Here is a 20,771-nt window from a genome sequence, read left to right as displayed (position 1 = left end):
ACCCACTTCCGGTGTGTCAGAACGGGAAAAGTAGGCGTTTCGAGATGTGGTATTTTCTGTTTGTGGTAGTAGGGAGATAACCATAGTAACGCATACAGGCGCACATAGGTAGGTCTGAGGCCAACACAGAAGTAGGTGTTTTTGTGAGAGGCATCGACTATAGTTATTTTCTTCCATGTATTTGTAATGTTTGTTATGTCAACTAACTGAAAACCTTCAGTTGTACATGCGGAACTCTTTTTTTGCACAAACGCGTTTGCAATGCTTGCATCGGAGGCTGCAATGACTAAAAGTTATTTAACAACTTCAACTGGATCGAAAGCCAAAGTGCATCGAAGAAAACCTGCGATCCCAGTTATCAAACATATAGCAAAAGACAATGATCAAGAGAAACAGGAGGTAAGTTATTTATATTTTTCTACTTTGACTAGTTTTAAACTACTTTGTCATAACTTTTATTTGAAATGTAACTTTGTCTTATGAATTTGGATTCATGTGAATTTATCAAATGAATTCATGTGTTTTTTTTCAGATTCTCACTAAACCTATTGAACTCAGTCGTGTGATACATTTTCTTGAGGATCCTTTAGCAGTATGTGATAAATATTTGTCAACAAAATCATTAAACTATTACTAGGTTAGTAACAAAATCATAAACTACGTTATTCATTCAATGGAAATGCCAAATGCTAATCAAACATTTCTATCTCTGCTTCAGGCTACTTTGAAAGAGAGACAGATTTTTGCTTTGAAGAAAGTAGTGAAAAGACGTCAAAAAGGCTTTGTATCCTTCTTACCTGACTTTTTCTTGACTTCAGTGGGTTGATTGATTATTTTCTTGTTCAGAACTAATTGTGCCAGGGTGTAAACTCTTCTAACTCATATCCCCTAATGATGTTTTGGAAATAGATAAGCCTACGTTGTTAGGCAGTGTCATGTCCTCCGAGTACCAAATGTAGACACATTGAATTCCCTCGATCCCAATTACCAGCTAATTATTTTGGGGTTCAGCGTTTTTATTGCCCAGAAATAATTATAGTTATGAGATATTGCATGTCTCCATGGGGTATTTTTAGAGACCATTATTTCCATAGTTAAGCTACTTCTTCACATGCTTATTTGTCCTTAAAATTAATTTTTCAAGCTTTTGAAAGAGCTGGCTGATGTTTTTAAGATTTTATATATCTGTGCTGAGAAGTCCAAAGATCACCCTGAATATACTTCAGTGCTATGTGACTTACTGAAGATTTGTAGGTAAGTTGTTGTTGCTTGTTCAATCGGTTGTTCTTGCTTATTCAAACCAAATACAAGCTTACAGACTGTAACTTGTATTACTTAGGCTTCCTTTTCTAAAGGAAAAGACCTCTGATGAAGTGACCTACGCACAGACTGTCAAAGAATCACTCTCTCAGATGGGTACGTAACGCATGCAGTACTGCTGTGGTCATACAAGCATCTATGGTCATCCAAATGTGATACCAATTTATTTTATGTTTGCAGGGTTCCTGATGAGGGTGCCAAACGCTGATGTGAGGAACCAAATCTGCCACTCTATTATATCCGTGTACAGCTCTGTGACATCAAAACACAGTGTGGATGGTATGGACAGTCTTTCAAAGCCTGCAGCTGTCTCAAAGCCAGCTGTTCCCTCTCACAGATTCTCTAAACATTCAATGAGTGAGCCATTTTAAATGATATTGAGGTTGTGTTAGTTGTAAGACATTCACCTGTCTGAAATGGTGTACCACTTCACAGAAATATGCTTATTATCTTCTGTTGTAATATCCTATTTTCTGTAGGACTCCACCCTACAAGCCTAGGTTACAGGGTGCAGCTGTTGGAGAAGAGTGGGCTGGCTGAGACTCTGGTCCTGTCCATGGCCCTCCTGGAGAACCAGCCTGCAGTCAAGCTCCATGTCCTACAGACTCTTCAGATGCTCTCCAGCTCCTCTGGTAAATAACAATTCAAACATGAATTGCTATAAAGGACTGGTGAATTAGTTTCTGTATGAATTAGTTTCTGTATGTTTCCCAAATGGCATAGTCTCGGAAATCCCAGACCTAGGGAAAGTCAGAACATTGGTAGTGTGGGACCCTAATTCCCTTTATTGTGCACTACTTTGGATCAGAGCCCTTTATCCTTCATCAGAGAAAGTAGCTCTTGAGATAATGTAGCTCTTTAAAGAAGGACCAATCATAGCAGTAACTTACAGTTTACCTCTGTCAATGTCAAGGAGTCATTCTCTATTTATTCCACCTCCTACAGTCACATGTATGTTTTGTACACAGATGTGAACTGTAGCCTAATATTAAAGGCACAGGGGGCACAGCAGATCTGTTTCCATATGAATGAGCCAGACCCATCAGGGCAAGTCCTATTCCGCTCCTCGGAGATCCTATGGAACTTGCTGGAGAGAGGTTGCAAAGAGGAGGTTACAGCTCAACTCAGCAACATGGACTGTATTATGTATGGGACTTTTACCTACATTTTTTAAGAGTTCATTCACATTCTGCATGAGTGAGTGCAATAAACAGTTCTCACATTGAAGAAGTGTTTACAACCATTACAAATTAACTGTGTAATATGTGAAGGGAAATGAAGTACTAATGATTATTATTGTATCAAACATAGGGCTCTGAAAGAGGCATTTTTGCACCAGCTGCTGAATGGCTTTCGACATTATGACCTCCAACTCAGGAATGATCTACTGGTGATCACAACTCTCATAGCTGAAAACCCCAAATCTCCACTCATTGTAAGCAAATTGTATTACTAAATCAAAGCAGGAAGTAAATCACAGGAATGTCATCAATTGTCAATAATCATACCACACTTCAAGCATCACATGTTATTGATATTTGTTTGTCTCATCAGTGGTTGTCCTCATTTACAGGAGAGTTTATTTGCCAAGCAGCTCGTTCTTTTTGTTACGTTTCCAGAACGTAAGCCTCTTTTTGCCTCTATATATATATATATATATATATATATATATATATATATATATATATATATAAATATAAATGATGATGTGTTTGTAAGTAGTGATAATTTATGCATTATAAAGTAAATCTGTTACATGTTATCTTCCAAATGAAGTTGAATGGTCATGAACTATTTTGATATTATTTTTCTTTGTATCCAAGTCAAGAGTCACAACCCGTTGGTCCGCAACCTCAAGCTATCCTATAACAATGAAGATTTTGAGATGAAAAGGTTGCTACTAAATCTGGTTGTTGTCATGTCAAAAGACTTATCTGCTCTCCAGGTAAATGAGTATTTTACTTCCGTATTGTGAACGATCGATTAGCTGCATTATTTAACGTTAGTGTGCCATTGATAGTCTGAAAAACATTCCAGAGTACATACAATTTATTAATACTTTCTGACGCGTTATAAACTGTAACTTCATACATGATGTTTGTGTCTACCAGCTGTTCAAAGAGGGCCATGTTGTCCTGGCCCTGCTCCACCTAGTGAAGCCCACTGCTGCTCCTCCAGAAGGCCAGTCAGGGCCACGCAACTGGAACACTGTCCAGCAGGAGGAGCTGCAGCTGCAGGCTCTGGCCACTCTGGCCACCGTGGCTCCACTGATGCTGGATGACTACATGACCTGCCAGGGAAACACCTGCCTTCTGCTGCTGCTGGAGTGGTGCACTGAGCGAGGTGAGGAGAGGGGACACACTGGGAACTTACCACAAACTTGGACAGGAGTTGAACAGAAGTAGTGGTGTGTAGACAATGTTAGTTGCAGATGGACTTCTCCAAAGCAATGTTCTTAATTTCATATATTGGGCTTGTATGGTGGGAGTAATTCAGAGACTGGTTCCTCACACATTTGTTTGGCCACTTATGATGACTTGGCTATGAATTTAATGTAACTTGAAATTGGTCACTTGGTTTGATCTGCAACTATTGTTTGTATCACATCATTGTTTATGCCCAACAGATGCCTACTTTGGACAGGGCCATAGTTTCCATGGCACTGGAGGGAGGGGCAGTAAGAAGGCTCAGATGCGTTACTGTGTGAGGCTGCTGAGATCCATGGCGTCCCTAGGCAACGAAGCAATCAACCAGGACCTCTTTGATCAAGGAGCCATCAGCCAGCTGCTTGGTAATGACAGGCGGAACCTCCCCTTTTGGAATATTACAGCTATTATGGATATTTTGATTTCAAATGCAAGCCTCACAAAGGATCTGTGTTTTTCCATAATATTGAGCACAACTTTCCCAGTGATCATTATGCAGATGGAGGGGAGTCCTGAGGAGGAGGATGTTATTACCTTGGAGATCAAGGCTGACATTCAGCTGATTCTGTCAGCACTCTGCGAGAACAATCCACACAGAAAGGTAAAACTAAGATCAAGAACCTTGATTACAGAGGGGACTGTGAAGAGACACACAGAAAGGTACAGACACACGCATACATGCACAAGCGCTAGCACACGTACTCTACACACACATACATTTTAATATTGTTGTATGGTGGTATTATAGATCTGTTGTGGTGTAATAATGTTATATGATATACTGTTTTATCTTTTGTTTAAATGTAATGTAAGTGCCTTAGTGTGTTTGGACCCCAGGAAGAATAGCTGCTGCCTTGGCAGCAGGAAATGGGTATTCCTAATATATACAAATACAACATCTTCAAAGAGGATATTGGAGAATGATATGTTACTCACCCTCATAACAGCAGTTAAAAAGCCTCAATGCGCTATGATGTTTTCGCTTTCATTGAAATTAAATGGAGACTAACATGGGTATAACTCCACGCTATTATATGCCTCAGGAATTGTTTGGATCGGAGGGAGTTGAGATGACGGTGCATTTCCTCAAGATGAGCACGGAGAAGTTCTACAGTGGGCTGGGACACAACAAACTCATCCTCTCCACCGTGGATTGTGTCTGGTCAGTTCACTTACCAATACATCGGTTTACTTCTTCCATCTGCGACTCTTGTACTGTATGTTCTCATTTGTGGGCTATTGTTTTACTGTAGGTCCTGTATCGTTGGATGCTACACCACAGAAGATGTATTTTTGGAAAAAGAAGGCATTTTCCTTCTGCTTGACTTGCTTCATGTAAGTACACTATTTGGTGTGGCATCCTTAGGTGTAGCTCAAGCAGTACTTTTTCTGTGGCACCATGTTGAATTTCTGAACCCATCTTACCTGCAGTCGAGCCCTAGGAACATGCAGAACGTGGTCCTTGGAACCCTGCTGGAGCTGTGTGATAACCCCAAGACGATGTCTCACATCCTGGCCTGGCGAGGGCAGAAGAGCCTGACTACCCCGGGGCTACTCTTACAGCTCTGGAGGCAGGAAGAGGCAGAGCTGGGGGTGAGCAGAGACCTCTATGGAAGGATCTCAGGTGGGTCCATGGTATCACTCAAATTAAGTGGGATTACTGCTGTTAACAATCACACAATGACAGTGAAATGCTATGCAGTGAGGTCAATACTCTTTGACTAGTACAGTAAATGTTGCCTCTGTTTCTGTCTGTTTCATAATGGAGTTACAGTAACATCCTACTACTAAAGCTAGAAATGGTTTTTCTTTTCTTTTCTATTTTATGGCTAGATCCCAAGAAGCCTATTCTGTGTTATTACCAAGAGGAGGAGGATTCCCAGGTATCACTGCCTGCTAACAGGCCTAGTGCTGCAGTGATGGATGTGTCTGAGAACCTTCGCTCCAAGATCTACTCTGTCTTCTGTAAACTTGGTAAAGGACAATTGACTACTATTTTGAAGGGACGGATTAAATCAAATGAAACTTTATTTGTCACAGGTTGCCGAATACAACATGTGTAGACCTTACCGTGAAATGCTTACTTAAAATCCCTTAACCAACAGTGCAGTTCAAGAAGAGTTAAGAAAATATTTACCAAATAAACTAAAGTAAAAAATAATAGAAAGTAACACAATAAAATAACAATAATGAGGCTGTATACAGGGGGTACCGAGTCAGTATGCGGGGGCACAGGTTAGTCGAGGTAATTTGTACATGTAGGTGGGGGTGAAGTAACTGTGCATAGATAATAAACAGTGAGTAGCAGCAGTGTACAAAACAAATGGAGAGGGGGGGGTGTCAATGTAAATAGTCCGGTGGACATTTGATTAATTGTTCAGCAGTCTTATGGCTTGGGGGTAGAAGCTGTTAAGGACCCTTTTGGTCTTAGACTTGGCACTCCGGTACCACTTGCCGTGCGGTAGCAGAGAAAACAGTCTATGACTTGGGTGACTAGAGTCTCTGACAATGTTTTGAGCTTTCCTCTGACACCGCCTAGTATATAGGTCCTGGATGGCAGGAAGCTTGGCACCAGTGATGTACTGGTCCGTACGCACTACCCTCTGTAGCACCTTACGGTCCGATGCCGAGCAATTGCCATACCAACACCCTGAAATGTCGAAATTATCACAAATGTTTGATTTACAGTGATGTGTGTTTGTGAGTTGTTTCCTTGGGTAAAATAATGCTTCTGATTCCAGGTTTTGAAGCCCTGCCTGGATTGTCAACTGAAGATTATATCACCCTAAGCATTGTCACCAGATATCTGGACTTTAAGGTGAACATTTGTGTCCTCTCTTAGCCTATCCTAGAATGTACATTTATAACAGGTCAGTCACACACAAATACGCTTGACATGATATCCGTATCAGTCAGAACAGTGTCAAACTGACAAAGACAAGAAGAAGAAAAGAAAACCATGTCAAATCATGAAGAAAAACGGTTTTTTTTTTAACGGTAAGCTATCTCAATAGGTTGGCGAGGTGTGGGATGAGATCTCCAAAGAGTTGAGCCTGGAGGGAGTGAGACCAGTCACCCCTGACGAAGAGGCCCTGGATACCATTGCTAAGATGACAGAGGACACAGCCAGGAGAGTCACCACACAGCAGAGCAGCATGCTGGAGCAACGGGACAAGGAGGACGTCAGTGAGGAGAAACGCATGTATACAGAGGTGTGTGTGTGTGTGTGTGTGTGTGTGTGTGTGTGTGTGTGTGTGTGTGTGTGTGTGTGTGTGTGTGTGTGTGTGTGTGCGCCCATGACATTATAACAGCTGGGGTCAAATGGCCCCAATGTGTGTAAGGGCTCTAAAATAATTAAGGTCTGACTAAGTTATTCTGTTTATTTCTTAATATCACAGATAAGTTACAACTGGAAACAGCAGGAGCTTACAGCCCAGTCTTGGGAGCATTTTGTGGCAAAGACATCAAATTACAAGATTTTAAAGGTTATCCTATATCTGCCTCTAGCGATTAATCTTTCTTTGAAAGTGCTATTTGTAGAGAAGACTTTGATTGATTACTTTATCAATTTCTATTTCAGGAGACAAAAGAGCATCAGGAGAGAACTATTTACTCATCCAGACCTAAACCAAAGTACAAGGAAGCTATATTCCATCCTACACAGATTCATGGCTTACAAATTACAGTAAGTCATTGTGATGCAGATATTGTACTGTAATTATAAACTGGGTGCTTCAAGCCCTGAATGCTGATTGGCTAAAAGCCATGGTATATCAAGGGTATGCCACTGGTATGACAAAACGTTTATTTTTACTGCTCTGATTACATTGGTTTATAATAGCAATAAGGCACCTCGGGGGTTTGTGGTATATTGCCAATATACCACGGCTAATGACACTCCGCATTGCATCTTGCCTTAAGAACAGTCCTTAGCCGTGCTATATTGGCCATATACCATGCCCCCCTGTTTCCATGCTTGTTCTGTTGCTCTGATTTCCCCACTGCCTTAAAACGTGTGTGTGTGTGTGTGTGTGTGTGTGTGTGTGTGTGTGTGTGTGTGTGTGTGTGTGTGTGTGTGTGTGTGTGTGTGTGTGTGTGTGTGTGTGTGTGTGTGTGTGTGTGTGTGTGTGTGTGTGTTGTTTCAGAAATTCTGTGGGCGGGTGATGACTGTAGAGAGCACTCCAGCCAACCTGACAGGAGGGCCCCTGGCCAATACAGAGCTGGCCCTGGAGAGGGTGCCCATCCAGGGTGGAGCCCTGAGGAAACTCCCCACTGCCACTGAGGACCCAGAGTATTTCAACACAGTTTCAGTCAAATAAATACCCCACCTCCTCTTATAGCTTTGCTCAGTGTTGGTTCACTATTTACTGTCTCCATGTACAATTTGGTGTGTTAGCTTGAGAGTGAACATACAGACAGGAATTCATCAATCCAGCATGAACAATCAAAAATAGACTACTAGTATCTACTAGGAACAGATATTAATGGATGGATTAAACAGATTTGAAATGATTAAAATTGTGCTGTAACTGAATTTTGTCATTGTGCCTAGGACTGATTTATTTTTTTGTGTGGAATTTATCAATATTTAAATATTGATGTAGCAATCGACAGAATTCACAATCATTTGTGAGGACATTGCCTCATTTTGACCTTCAGTGCACAAGGTGTTTCATTTTTGATGTCAAAGATACATTTTATGATGAAGATTCTACTTGGTGCTCACATGTTTCGTGATGGTCTAAACTATTTTGTGATGCGATTAGCAGTTTACATCGAGACCAGTATGTTACCAGCATCTGCTTTTGGCAATAATGTTTCAATTTACTGAGTGTGCAGACTGACGGATGAAGTCATTTAGGAGGCCACAATCAGCATCCTGTAGTCTACCTTCCCCTCCCCCTCTGAATTGACTGCCTTTTGTGGCCAAACTGAACATGACTACACATGTTTGTATTCTGCAGACTATAGACAAAGACCCATACTAAACAAGGCAACTAGTGTGTCAAGATGGGGAAGATGGCGCTTTCCTGCTTTCCTTTGGTTTGAAAATATTGTTTCCATAAAGGAAATGTCTTTGGTTGTGCTGTGGTCAGGCCACTAGTTCTGGATGTGTTGGATGAAGATAAATAAAATAAAAATCACATAATGAAAGGTTATAATACCCCTTTCCAGTACACGACACACTGACGTCATGCACAGATGAGCGTGACTTTTGGCGGCAGTGAGAAAGCCTTCGCCGTCATACTCCCATTCAACAAAGCCTAGAATTATGTTTTTATTACTTCTGAACAAAATTACCTTTTTGGATTGTCAAACGCTTACAATAATGTTTTGATTCTTGCTTGAACAGTCTCAAGGATTATATTTGGATGTGATCTTTGCAAAATAACTATTTTGGATGTAGGAGTTGTTAGCTAGAATGCTAACGCTCATTGATATAGGCTGTAGCAAAAGCCAAAGAGCCATTTTACTGGTTGAAGTGTTTTTTTAATATAATGCAGTTGATTTGCGATGATGACACAAACGTTATATTGAGCATGACATATATACAAGCCTTAAAATCCAATTATAATTCAAAAGTATTGGGAAATGCACTCATAAGCAACATGTAAATAGAGCCTTTTTTTGCTGGAGTTCTATAAGAACTCCCCCTTGTTCTGCCACCAACTTGCAGCAATGTTTGCAAACACAGAAAGAGGTCAAACGGGGCGCTGTATTGAAGCCATCGCACTCCCCCACCGTTGTAAAAAAAATATTTTGGAAGCTATATAAATGCATTTATTAATACTTAAATACATGTAATTTTGCCCTTGAAACATTTAATTTAAATACTATGGAATTTCATTCATTCCTATGGAGGACTGCTACTACTGGGGAGTGCCAGTATGCCCCGACCGGTGACTTCAAAGCCTCTCAATGGCAATTAAATTGCATCAGCGATCCAAGGTTTATATACATCATTGGTTGTAACTGACGATTACAACCCACTGGGACAAAAATTGTTGAATCAATGTTGTTTCCATATAATTTAATCCCCCCCCAAAAATCTATGTGATGATGATGAATCAACTTGGAAAACTGATTGGATTTGCAAAAAGTCATCAACATAAGGGAATTTCGTCTTTTTTTCACCCAATATTTTACCTAAATCCAGTGACATGGTAAAATGTTTTGTTGATTTCACATTGAATTCACGTTAGTTGACAAATCAACCAAATGTAAATCAAAGCTAAACTGACGTCTGTACTGATGGGAATGGTCATGCTATAAAAGAGAAAGCGTATTTAAAAATGTTATAGTGACATCATAAAAACGGAAAGTCTTACATGCTGACCAAACCGCGTGTGCCATCGCGCAAGTTGATTTTGTCCACCCACACCAGACACAATCAGGACACGCGGGTTGAAATATCAAAACAAACTCTGAACCAATTATATTAATTTGGAGACAGGTCGAAAAGCATTAAACATTTATGGCAATTTAGCCAGCTAGCTTGTTGTTGCTAGCTAATTTGTCCTGGGATATAAACATTGGGTTGTTATTTTACCTGAAATGCACAAGGTCCTCTACTCCGAAAATTAATCCACAGATAAAACAGTAAACCGAGTTCATTTCTAATCTCTCCTCCTTCAGGCTTCTTCGGACTTTATATGGCGGTTGGCAACCAACTTTAAGGTGCATTACCACAACCAACTGGACTGGAGTGTGGACCTCATTTCATCTTTCAATCACTCACGTGGGCATATGCTCCTAAAAACCAATGATGAGATACCACATGGGTATATGTGTAACCGATGTGAAATGGCTAGTTAGTTAGCGGTGGTGCGTGCTAATAGCGTTTCAATCAGTGACGTCACTCGCTCTGAGACTTGAAGTAGGGTTTCCCCTTGCGTTGCAAGGGCCGCGGCTTTTGTGGCGCGATGGGTAACGATGCTTCGGTGGGTGTCAGTTGTTGATGTGTGCAAGGGTCCCTGGTTCGAGCCCGGGTTGGGGCGAAGAGAGGGACGGAACCTACGCTGTTACAGATGCTCCTAAAAACCAATGAGGAGATAGGAAAGGCAGACTTGCAACGCATCGAGCATCACAAATATGACAAAATTCTATTTTAGCACCTGGCTACGCATGCTCGTTGACACTCGCAAGCAGTGTGGGTGCAATGATTGAATAAACATGTATGTGTACATTTATTTTGCAACGCTCTCACACGTGACGGAGTGGTGTGGTCAGTATGTAACATCAGAACCAAGCCTTCAGACAATCATTTGAACATATACAATGCAAGAAGTCTTCCAGAAATGTCAGATATGTTCTCATAATTAGAAGTCATTATAATGACTTCCTGCTGGGATCATTGAATGCTTCTTGCAGTGGATGCTTTTGGATAGGGTCCTGTTTTGGTGAGGAGTCCGAAGTGTTACATAACACCACTGCAGCGTGTTAACACACATGTTTATTCAAGCGTGGACCATGCTGCACAGAAGCACACTCCCCTCTCCTCTCCCTCCCATTTTTGGACTGGATGACAAAACCATATCTGACAGGCTGAGGCTTTTATGCAGTAGGGCAAGAGAGTGTGTCTATGCATGTGTGTGTGTGTGTCTGTCTGTCTGTCTGTCTGCGAGACTGTGTCTGTGTGTTAAGCTTGAGTCTATTGAGCCCATTGGATGGGACTGGGGTTTACAAAGACCATGGGCACATAGGAGCTTCCTCAGTATCACAGGCTTTCACTTTTCTAGTGTTTCGGATGGTGTCTGGGCATTCTGATGCTGCTGCAGGGCTTGGTGAAGGTGAGGATTTACCGGGATTCCTTTGGATCCTGTCCTGGATAATTTCTCTCTCTCTCGCTCTCTCTCTCTCTGCCCAAGGCTCTCCAACTCCATCCTGTGAGATTATATTTTACATTTCTCCTAAAATTCAAGGAATTTCTGAAGTTATTTCTCAATTGTGGTATTGGTCTCATGTCATGGTTATCACTGGTTTTGTTATTTTGCTGTCATCATGACTTGAAGTTTGCTTGAATCTAGGCCTGTAAAAGCTCCAATGGACCATGTCTTTCTCAAATGTTGAATTTGAGTTTCAAATGTAGGACTCATTGGTTTCTCTGTGATGTAAGATTGAGGGCACCATTCAGTGGAAAATTAGATAAAAGAGGCTACGTTGGCAGCTATTGTGTACTTTGGGCTGCATTTTTTTGTGATCTGCTGGTTAACTCCTGAATTAATTGTCAACATGCAGTCCTTGTTGCAGAACAAATTGCATGGACATGAGATTCTAAAACTGGATTCTACAGAAGGTTATGCTGTGTATTGATGCCAAGGACTTTAGTTCCCTTTTAGCATAATGTGGTGGTAAGATCCCATGTCTATAGAAATAAAGAGAGTCGTACACTCTACAGTTGAAGTCAGAAGTTTACATACACCTTAGCCAAGTACAATTCAACTCAATTTTTCACAATTCCTGACAATTAAATCCTAGTAAAGATTACCTGTTTTAGGTCAGTTAGGATCACCACTTTATTTTAAGAATGTGAAATGTCAGAATAATAGTAGAGAGAATGATTTATTTCAGCTTTCAGCTTTCATCACATTCCAAGTGGGTCAGAAGTTTACATACACTCAATAAGTATTTGGTAGCATTGCCTTTCAATTGTTTAACTTGGGTCAAATGTTTCGGGTAGCCTTCCACAAGCTTCCCACAATAAGTTGGTTGAATTTTGGCCCATTCCTCCTGACAGAACTGGTGTAATTGAGTCAGGTATGTAGGCCTCCTTGCTCGCACACGCTTTTTCAGTTCTGCCCACAAATGTTCTATAGGATTGAGGTCAGGGCTTTGTGATGGCCACTCCAATACCTTGACTTTGTTGTCCTTAAGCCATTTTGCCACAACTTTGGAAGTATGCTTGGGGTCATTGTCCATTTGGAAGACTCATTTGCGACCAAGCTTTAACTTCCTGACTGATTTCTTGAGATGTTGCTTCAATATATCCACATCATTTTCCATCCTCATGATGCCATCTATTTTGTGAAGTGCACCAGTCCCTCCTGCAGCAAAGCACCCCCACAAAATGATGATGCTTCACGGTTGGGATGGTGTTCTTCGGCTTGCAAGCCTCCCCCTTTTTCCTCCAAACATAGCAATGGTCATTATGGCCAAACGGTTCTATTTTTGTTTCATCAGATCAGAGGACATTTCTCCAAAATGTACGTTCTTTGTCCCCATGTGCAGTTGCAAACCGTAGTCTGGCTTTTTTATGGTGGTTTTGGAGCAGTGGCTTCTTCCTTGCTGAGCGGCCTTTCAGGTTATGTCGATATAGAACTTGTACTGTGGATATAGATACTTTTGTACCTGTTTCCTCCAGCATCTTCACAAGGTCCTTTGCTGTTGTTCTGGGATTGTTTTGCACTTTTCGCACCGAAGTACGTTCATCTCTAGTAGACAGAACGCGTCTTCTTCCTGAGCGGTATGATGGCTGCGTTGTCCCATGGTGTTTATACTTACGTGCTATTGTTTGTACAGATGAACGTGGTACCTTCAGGCGTTTGGAAATTGCTCCCAGGGATGAACCAGACTTGCATTGGACCTTTAACATTGTATGGGAGCAACTTATCCCACAGAATCCACAACAAATAGCCCCCAATTAGGGTTTTCTTTGTTTCTCCTGGCCTGCAAGTATACTAAACAAAAAGTTTTACACAACATGTAAAGTGTTGGTTCTGTGTTTCATGAGCTGAAATAAAAGATCCTAGAAATGTTCCATACATACAAAAAGCTTATTTCTCTCAAATGTTGTGCACAAATTTGTTTACATCCTTGTTAGTGAGCATTTCTCCTTTGGCAAAATAATCCATCCACCTGACAGGCATATCAAGAAGCTGATTAAACAGCATGATCATTACACCGGTGCACCTTGTGCTGGGGACAATAAAAGGTCACTCTAAAATGTGCAGTTTTGTCACACAACACAATGCCACAGATGTCTCAAGTTTTGAAGGAGCGTGCAATTGGCATGCTGACATGCAGGAATGTCCACCAGAGCTGTTGCCAGAGAATTTAATGTACATTTCTCTATCATAAGCCACCTCTAAAGTCGTTTTAGAGAATTTGATGGTACGTCCAACCGGCCTCACAACATCAGACCACGTGTAGCCACGTCAGCCCAGGACCTCCACATCTGGCTTCTTCACCTGCAAGAAGGTCTGATACCTGCCATCTGAACGGCTGATGAATCTCTTTTCTGGGGAAAAACTCAGTCTGACTGGCTGGGCCTGGCTCCCAAGTGGATGGGCCTATACCCTTCCAGGCCCACCCATGGCTGGCGCTGCTGCCCAGTCATGTGAAATACATTTATATTTTTGTTCAGTGTAGGTATGAATGTACTGTCGTGTCTTTGGGGTACCATTAAACTGAAGACATGTTTATCAATTAACTCCCTGTAATTATTATCACGCGATTAAACTGATTAATCGTTTAATTGTAATTAACTAGGAGATCGGGGCACCAAGGAAAATATTCAGATTACAAAGTTATAATTTTCCTAATATAACTTTCCTATATTATAACATTATATATTATATTCTATTATAGTATAGGCCGATTATCTTCTGGTTTAAATGGTGTATTTTACCTCGCGTCCAGTCTCATTCCAAACGTCGTAAATTGTTGTATCTGCACGAACCCAGTCTTTACTAAGAGTCATCCATACATCAATTGTCTTAAAATCATTTATTTACTAAACTAAGTAATTCACATAAAGTATACAAACAGTAATTATCATCACAAAGAATTGGTAGAGTAATGTGCCCTAGTGGGCTAAAACAGGCATAGCTGGTGTCTTGTTAACAATGGGTCATAAAATGTTCAGCTGAGGAGGTACACAGTTCATTAATATTAACAATTGACATGCTAATCCTTTGCACATGAACGCTCACTCATTTGAGAACAATTGCAATCAATATATATTTACGCTCAGTGTGTCGTCGGGATCCTTGTTGGAGCGTCGTTCTGATGGAGAGTTCTCTCTCTCTCTCGCTCTCTCTCTCTCTCTCTCTCGGTTAGAATGGATCTTTCAAAGCGACCTTCATTAATGTCGTCATAGAATGGGTGTTTCGTTGGTCTTCGCGTTCAATTATATAATTTACTTAGCTGCAGACTAATAATTAATATCAAAGACTTGTTCTTATTCTGTCGGTATCGATAGTCTAAAAGTTAACCACGTGGTATAGTTCACTTTCAGTAGAGTACTTGGATGGTCAAACCTATTGGCCAATTCGCAATGGAGTGGAGGCCGGGTCTCTTAGACTAGTAAGTCAGGGTTTTTTTTATAGTGAACGTAGAACAGGCTTGTCAAATGACGCCTGGTCCTGTCTGTGTCCCTGGGGGCGTGCCGATGACTGAGTTAGACTTGGTACAGAAATACAATTCTATCACATTATCAGTACATAGCATCTCAATGTATTACAAAAGCTTTATCCTTATTAATACATTCTATACAACCATGTGGATGCAAGTCTCAAGGCTGAGGCTATTATATAAACCGTTTTATGGTAATATGGCTATATTGTCTCTTCTGAGTATCACAAAATTGTACCAAGCGGACCAGTTCGTAGCTGGATTCTTCACCAATCTTCCATACCTTCTCCAGAACACAAATGTCATTCGGTTCCCCAATTCTGTGAGTTGGAAGAATTTCCTGTGTCTCTCTATGGGACCCCTCTGTGTCTCAACTGGGCCATGTGGTTGTAAGATTCTCCTCTGGAATTTTACAACCCTTTCACACAGGGCCTGGGTGGGGGGAGGTAGGTTGGGGGATGGTGCAAGGGGGGGAGGGGGTCAACTGTCCTCCCTGTACTCAAAGAGGCCAACGTCATGACAGTACTGTCCTTTGATAAATGTCTCAGAATATCATTCTGGTCCTTATTCGTCTGTATGTTAACAGTGGAACATATTTTTGAATAGCTTGTATACCTCCAAGGCTGAGTCAGGTGACTTTGTGTTTGTGCTTTTGGGAAGAGGGCTTGCTTATTGAGTCTTGTATTTAAAACTACATTTTTCATTGTGTTGTCTATGTTTTTGCCTCAGTATCTATTGAGGACTCTGGTGATTATATTTATATTTTATGTTTTCTCTGCTGGCAGATGCTGGACTAGTCTGAGAACTCACAGTTGAAGACATGTTCATTAGACTGGGACGCCTGACCCCTGGATACTTCCGTCTCCTCCAGGTGTGTGTCCTTGTCTATCTAGGGATGATTTTAAACCTTGGTTTGTAGTTTATTTCCTGCACACACTGTTTGTTTTTAGAGTTGATTTGGAAAGTTGATGAGTTGCTATATTAGCATAGGGATCCATTGTACTGTAGGCTAGTTGTGATGGATAACAACACAGTGAAAAGTGGACATTAACATTTCATAGTGAACTACAGATGCAGACCTTAAGTGATTATATAATACAACCCTTATGACTGCTTTTCTCACTGAAAGAACCAGCTCATATTGTTTGAAGCTTTTGCTGAATTGTACTTTCTTAAATAAAGGATCATTTTGAAGTTAGCATATTATCTTGCATGCCTGCCTCACGGATGTGAATAAAAGAACACCAAAGACTTATTCCTATCAGGAAACAGAACTCTGTTACCATGGTGTGGACCTGTCCTATGAGAGCTGTAAATATGAGAGATGTGCAAACTATGGGACACTGTTTCCTGCCTACTGGCTTTATTATCAGTGCCATTGCTGTGTGTGGAAAGAGCACTGTGTGCCCGAGGACAGACGTTCCAAATATCCAATGGTAGAGCGTGGCGCGAAATACAGAAACCTTAAAAATGCTATAACTTCAATTTCTCAAACATATGACTATTTTACACCATTTGAAAGATAAGACTCTCCTTAATCCAACCACATTGTCCAATTTCAAAAAGGCTTTACAGCGAAAGCAAAACATTAGATTATGTCAGGAAAGTACCCAGCCAAAAATAATCACACAGCCATTTTCAAAGCAAGCATATATGTCACAAAAACCCAAACCACAGCTAAATGCAGCACTAACCTTTGATGATCTTCATCAGATGACACTCCTAGGACATTGTTATACAATACATGCATGTTTTGTTCAATCAAGTTCATATTTATATCAAAAAACATATTTTTACATTAGCATGTGATGTTCAGAACTAGCATTCCCACCCAAAACTTCGGGTGAATTTACTAAATTACTCATCATAAACGTTGACAAAATACATAACAATTATTTTAAGAATTATAAATACAGAACTCCTTTACGCAATCGCTATGTCAGATTTTAAAATAGCTTTTCGGCGAAAGCATATTTTGCAATATTCTGAGTACATAGCTCAGCCATCACAGGCTAGCTATTCAGACACCCGCCAACTTCGGGGATCACTAAACTCAGAATTACTATTAGAAAAATGGTATTACCTTTGCTGTTCTTCGTCAGAATGTACTCCCAGGACTTCTACTTCAACAACAAATGTTGTTTTTGTTCCAAATAATCCATAGTTATATCCAAATACCTCAGTTTTGTTCATGCGTTCAGGTCACTATCCAAAGAGTAACGCGCGAGCCCATTTCGTGACAAAAAAAATTCAAAATGTTCCATTACCGTACTTAGAAGCATGTCAAACGCTGTTTAAAATACATTTTTATGCTATTTTTCTCGTAAAATAGCGATAATATTCCAACCGGACAATGTTGTATTCATTTAAAGAGGAAAAGAAAAAATGGCGAGGTCTCGTGAACGCGCATCTCCAGTCTCTCTGTCACCAGGCAGTCCACTGACAAACTGTGCTGCTGTTATCTGCCCAGAGACAGGAGACGCCTCAATCCGGTTTCTGAAGGCTTTAGAGAGCTTTAGAAAGTGTCACGTAACAGCTCAGATACTGTAATTTCGATAGAGATGCAACAGAAGGACTACAAATTGTCAGACAGGCCACTTCCTGCTTGGAATCTTCTCAGGTTTTTGCCTGCCATATGAGTTCTGTTATACTCACAGACACCATTCAAACAGTTTTAGAAACTTTGGAGTGTTTTCCATCCAAATCTACTAATTATATGCATATTCTAGTTTCTGGGCAAGAGTAGTAACCAGATTAAATCATGTACGTTTTTTTCACCCGGCCGTGAAAATACTGCCCCCTATCCACAACAGGTTAACTCAAATCCCTAATTTCCTTGTTCAAATATTCATAGTGAGAAAGTAGGCAATAATAGAACATGATTGTTTCACAGTTCGAAAACAGTGGGGGCTGTGTGAACTGATGCCAATATAAATTGACCAAACCTTGTGTGTGTGTATGTGTGCGCTCGTTTCTTCCCCCTGGCAGAGACAGGTCTCAGGTGAAGTCCAGATACAGCCGCAGAAAGGATTCATCAACCAGATCGCCATGACGATGGCCATGGTGGGCATCAGTGTGTCCTTCTACAGCGCCCGGCGGATGGCGGAGAAGGTCCATCTAAAAGAGAATGCTCCCTGAACAGTTGGACAGTGTGGCCCCTCAACTGGACCAGAGAGATGGGGGAGAGAGATGAAGAGAACCAGAGTAGGCTGCAGTGCTGCACTCCATCACCTTGCATTGCAGCGGTTGGCACCCACTCAAAGCTGCCATGCCAAGATGGTTCTGTGGGCTGAGTGTTTGATGTTGTTGTTCGAGAGAATGTCTGTGTTTGATGGAAGAGGATGGGTATCAGGAGCGTTTTGTCTTGAGAGTGAGACCATGCAGTCTTTATTAAACAACTGCTGGGTTTGAAATACGTTTATCTTTGTATTGTGATGACGGGAAAATGGAAGTGTACTGTGGGGAAATGGAAATGTGAATTACCAGTACTAATGCCCAATAGATTAAAATGACCTAACAACATTTTTACCTAAATACATTTTTGGATGATATGAGGCGATCTACACATATCTGCTTTATTTGAAAGATTTCACCATGTAGGCCTAGCATACTTACTTAGGCTCCATACTAGAATGTCTTTTGAACATAGCATGAATGCACATCACAAATGTGGGACCCCAGTAAGCGTTTGGTATTTGCTTCAGCGCTTTATCAGTTGAACATGGATGCCATGATAATACTGTAGCTCTGTGGTTCTGACAGAATCGGTGGTCTCCTCAATGTATGCCACTTCCAAACTGACTCTTCATGACATTTATATGTATATTTTATTAACAAGTATTTTTAATGGTTTACATTTTTAAATACCTAATAAAACTCACTATTAACTCAAAGAAGGTTCAACGATTATTTGGCTGTAAAGTACATATACAAAAAATAATTTAATGTAATATAATCATCATAGTCACTGATTTCTTTCTGGGCTTTTTTCTGTTGATAAATGTGTGTATATGTCAGTGGTATGTGACCTATCAAGACTTGAGTATTTGTCATTCAACTCTTTGAAACAGTTATGCAACGCCAAAGTGTTGTTGTGAAAATCTTTCCAATTCTATGGGGTTATCCATGTGGAAGGTACAGTACATTAGGTTAGGGAGTGATATGGTCACACAGCTGCACTGACTGTATTGAGTGATTCATGTGAAAATAAGATAAAGGAGGAAAATGTGGTTATGACACTACATGAATGAGATATCCCATTCAGGGTTGGAAAATTCCAGAAACGTTCAATACATTCCCTGGTTTTCCCAAAATCCTGGTTAGGAGGTTTCGGAATTTCCTGCTTATTCCCTTCTGATTTTATAGCCCTCCAACCGCGATTTCAGGAAAACAAGGGAATTCATTGAACGTTCCCAGAATTTTGCAACCCTAATCCCATTACAGTGATGGGGTTTGCTGCACATCCTACAATGTGCCCCAATACAAGGTTACAGGTTCCTCATGATCTTTATTGCAAAAAATCTGTGTAAATCTGTGTCTATTGTCCCGTGATTCTCCGGCATCAAATCAAATCAAATGTTATTGGTCACATACACATATTTAGCATATGTTATTGCGGGTGTAGCGAAATGCTTGTGTTCTTAACTCCAACAGTGTAGTAATATCTAAAAATTCCCAATAATACACACAAATCTAAAATTAAAATAATAGAATTAAGAAATATATCAATATTAGGACGAGCAATGTCACAGTGGCATTGACTAAAATACAGTTGATTAGAATACAGCAAATACATATGAAATGAGTAAAGCAGTATGTGAACATTATTAAAGTTATTATCGATCATAGTCTGCTGCTGGAAAAACGTATGTGTTATGGCTTTACACCCTCTGCTATAATGTGGATAAAGAGTTACTTGTCCAACAGAACACAAAGGGTGTTCTTTAATGGAAGCCTCTCAAACATAATCTAGGTAGAATCAGGAATTCCCCAGGGTAGCTGTTTAGGCCCCTTAATTTTTTCTATCTTTACTAACGACATGCCACTGGCTTTGAGTAAAGTGTGTCTATGAATGCAGACAGGGTTGGGTAGGTTACTTTCTTAATGTAATCCGTTACAGTTACTAGTTACTTGTCAAAAAATGTAATCGGCAACATAATTTTTGGATTACCCAAACTCAGTAATGTAATCTGATTACATTCCGCTACTTTTAGATTACTTTCCCCTGAAGAGGCATTAGAAGAAGACAAAAATGTATGTTACCAATTGAACAACATCTATTGCATGATAAATCAACATTAAAGTTTACATAGCTGGCCATATGGATGTAAAATTTTACTTCATGCGTTGGTTATGTAGGCTTCTTCTAATCTAACCCATCGCTACTACATATAATAATACGAATAAAATATATCTTTACATTAAAACCAAAGTCTATCAGAATTCCAGTCATTCCAATAAATGTTCTACCCCTTGATCTTGAAGAATAGGACTTGGAAATATGGAAGTATAGATTAGCCAAATTGTTTTACCTGAGCATTAATTAATGCCGTATGCTGCATTTACTACAGGCCTATTTTTGACCTTTTTGTTGGTGACACTTTGATATCTTGATAATATGCAGCTGTTTAAAGGGCAAATCCACAGAAGAAACATTAACAAAACCGACGCCCC

The 20,771-nt window shown here is 40.4% G+C and overlaps 1 protein-coding gene and 1 long non-coding RNA gene across 5 annotated transcripts; both read left to right on the top strand.

Annotated features, from left to right (window-relative positions):
* Positions 1-16: 16 nt before the first annotated feature.
* On the top strand, positions 17-8,285 carry LOC106570378 (cilia- and flagella-associated protein 69). Of its 4 annotated transcripts, none has more exons than XM_014142637.2 (23): positions 17-399; positions 533-592; positions 719-784; positions 1,145-1,254; positions 1,340-1,416; positions 1,501-1,599; positions 1,800-1,952; positions 2,289-2,466; positions 2,632-2,755; positions 2,894-2,942; positions 3,144-3,265; positions 3,432-3,663; positions 3,947-4,111; positions 4,232-4,347; positions 4,790-4,908; positions 5,000-5,081; positions 5,178-5,370; positions 5,580-5,720; positions 6,488-6,564; positions 6,761-6,958; positions 7,145-7,231; positions 7,327-7,431; positions 7,892-8,285. In XM_014142637.2, exons 1-23 carry the CDS (start codon positions 262-264, stop codon positions 8,063-8,065), a joined length of 2,865 nt encoding a protein of 954 aa, XP_013998112.2. In that variant the 5' UTR covers positions 17-261; the 3' UTR covers positions 8,066-8,285. The 4 variants fall into 4 exon arrangements, with proteins under 4 accessions (XP_013998112.2, XP_013998110.2, XP_045550798.1 ...); XM_014142635.2 differs by having other exon boundaries at positions 1,501-1,677; XM_045694842.1 differs by having other exon boundaries at positions 533-637; positions 1,501-1,677.
* A 2,987-nt stretch (positions 8,286-11,272) lies between these two features.
* On the top strand, positions 11,273-19,711 carry LOC106570396 (uncharacterized). Its single transcript, XR_001320658.2, has 3 exons — positions 11,273-11,536; positions 15,884-15,969; positions 18,087-19,711. It is a non-coding gene; the product is annotated as an uncharacterized lncRNA (long non-coding RNA).
* The last annotated feature ends 1,060 nt before the right edge of the window (positions 19,712-20,771 follow it).

This window comes from Salmo salar, chromosome ssa14, assembly GCF_905237065.1.
Source record: "Salmo salar chromosome ssa14, Ssal_v3.1, whole genome shotgun sequence".
Taxonomy (NCBI): Eukaryota; Metazoa; Chordata; class Actinopteri; order Salmoniformes; family Salmonidae; genus Salmo; species Salmo salar.
Note: the sequence above shows the minus strand (reverse complement) of the source record. Positions and strands in the feature narration are given on the sequence as shown.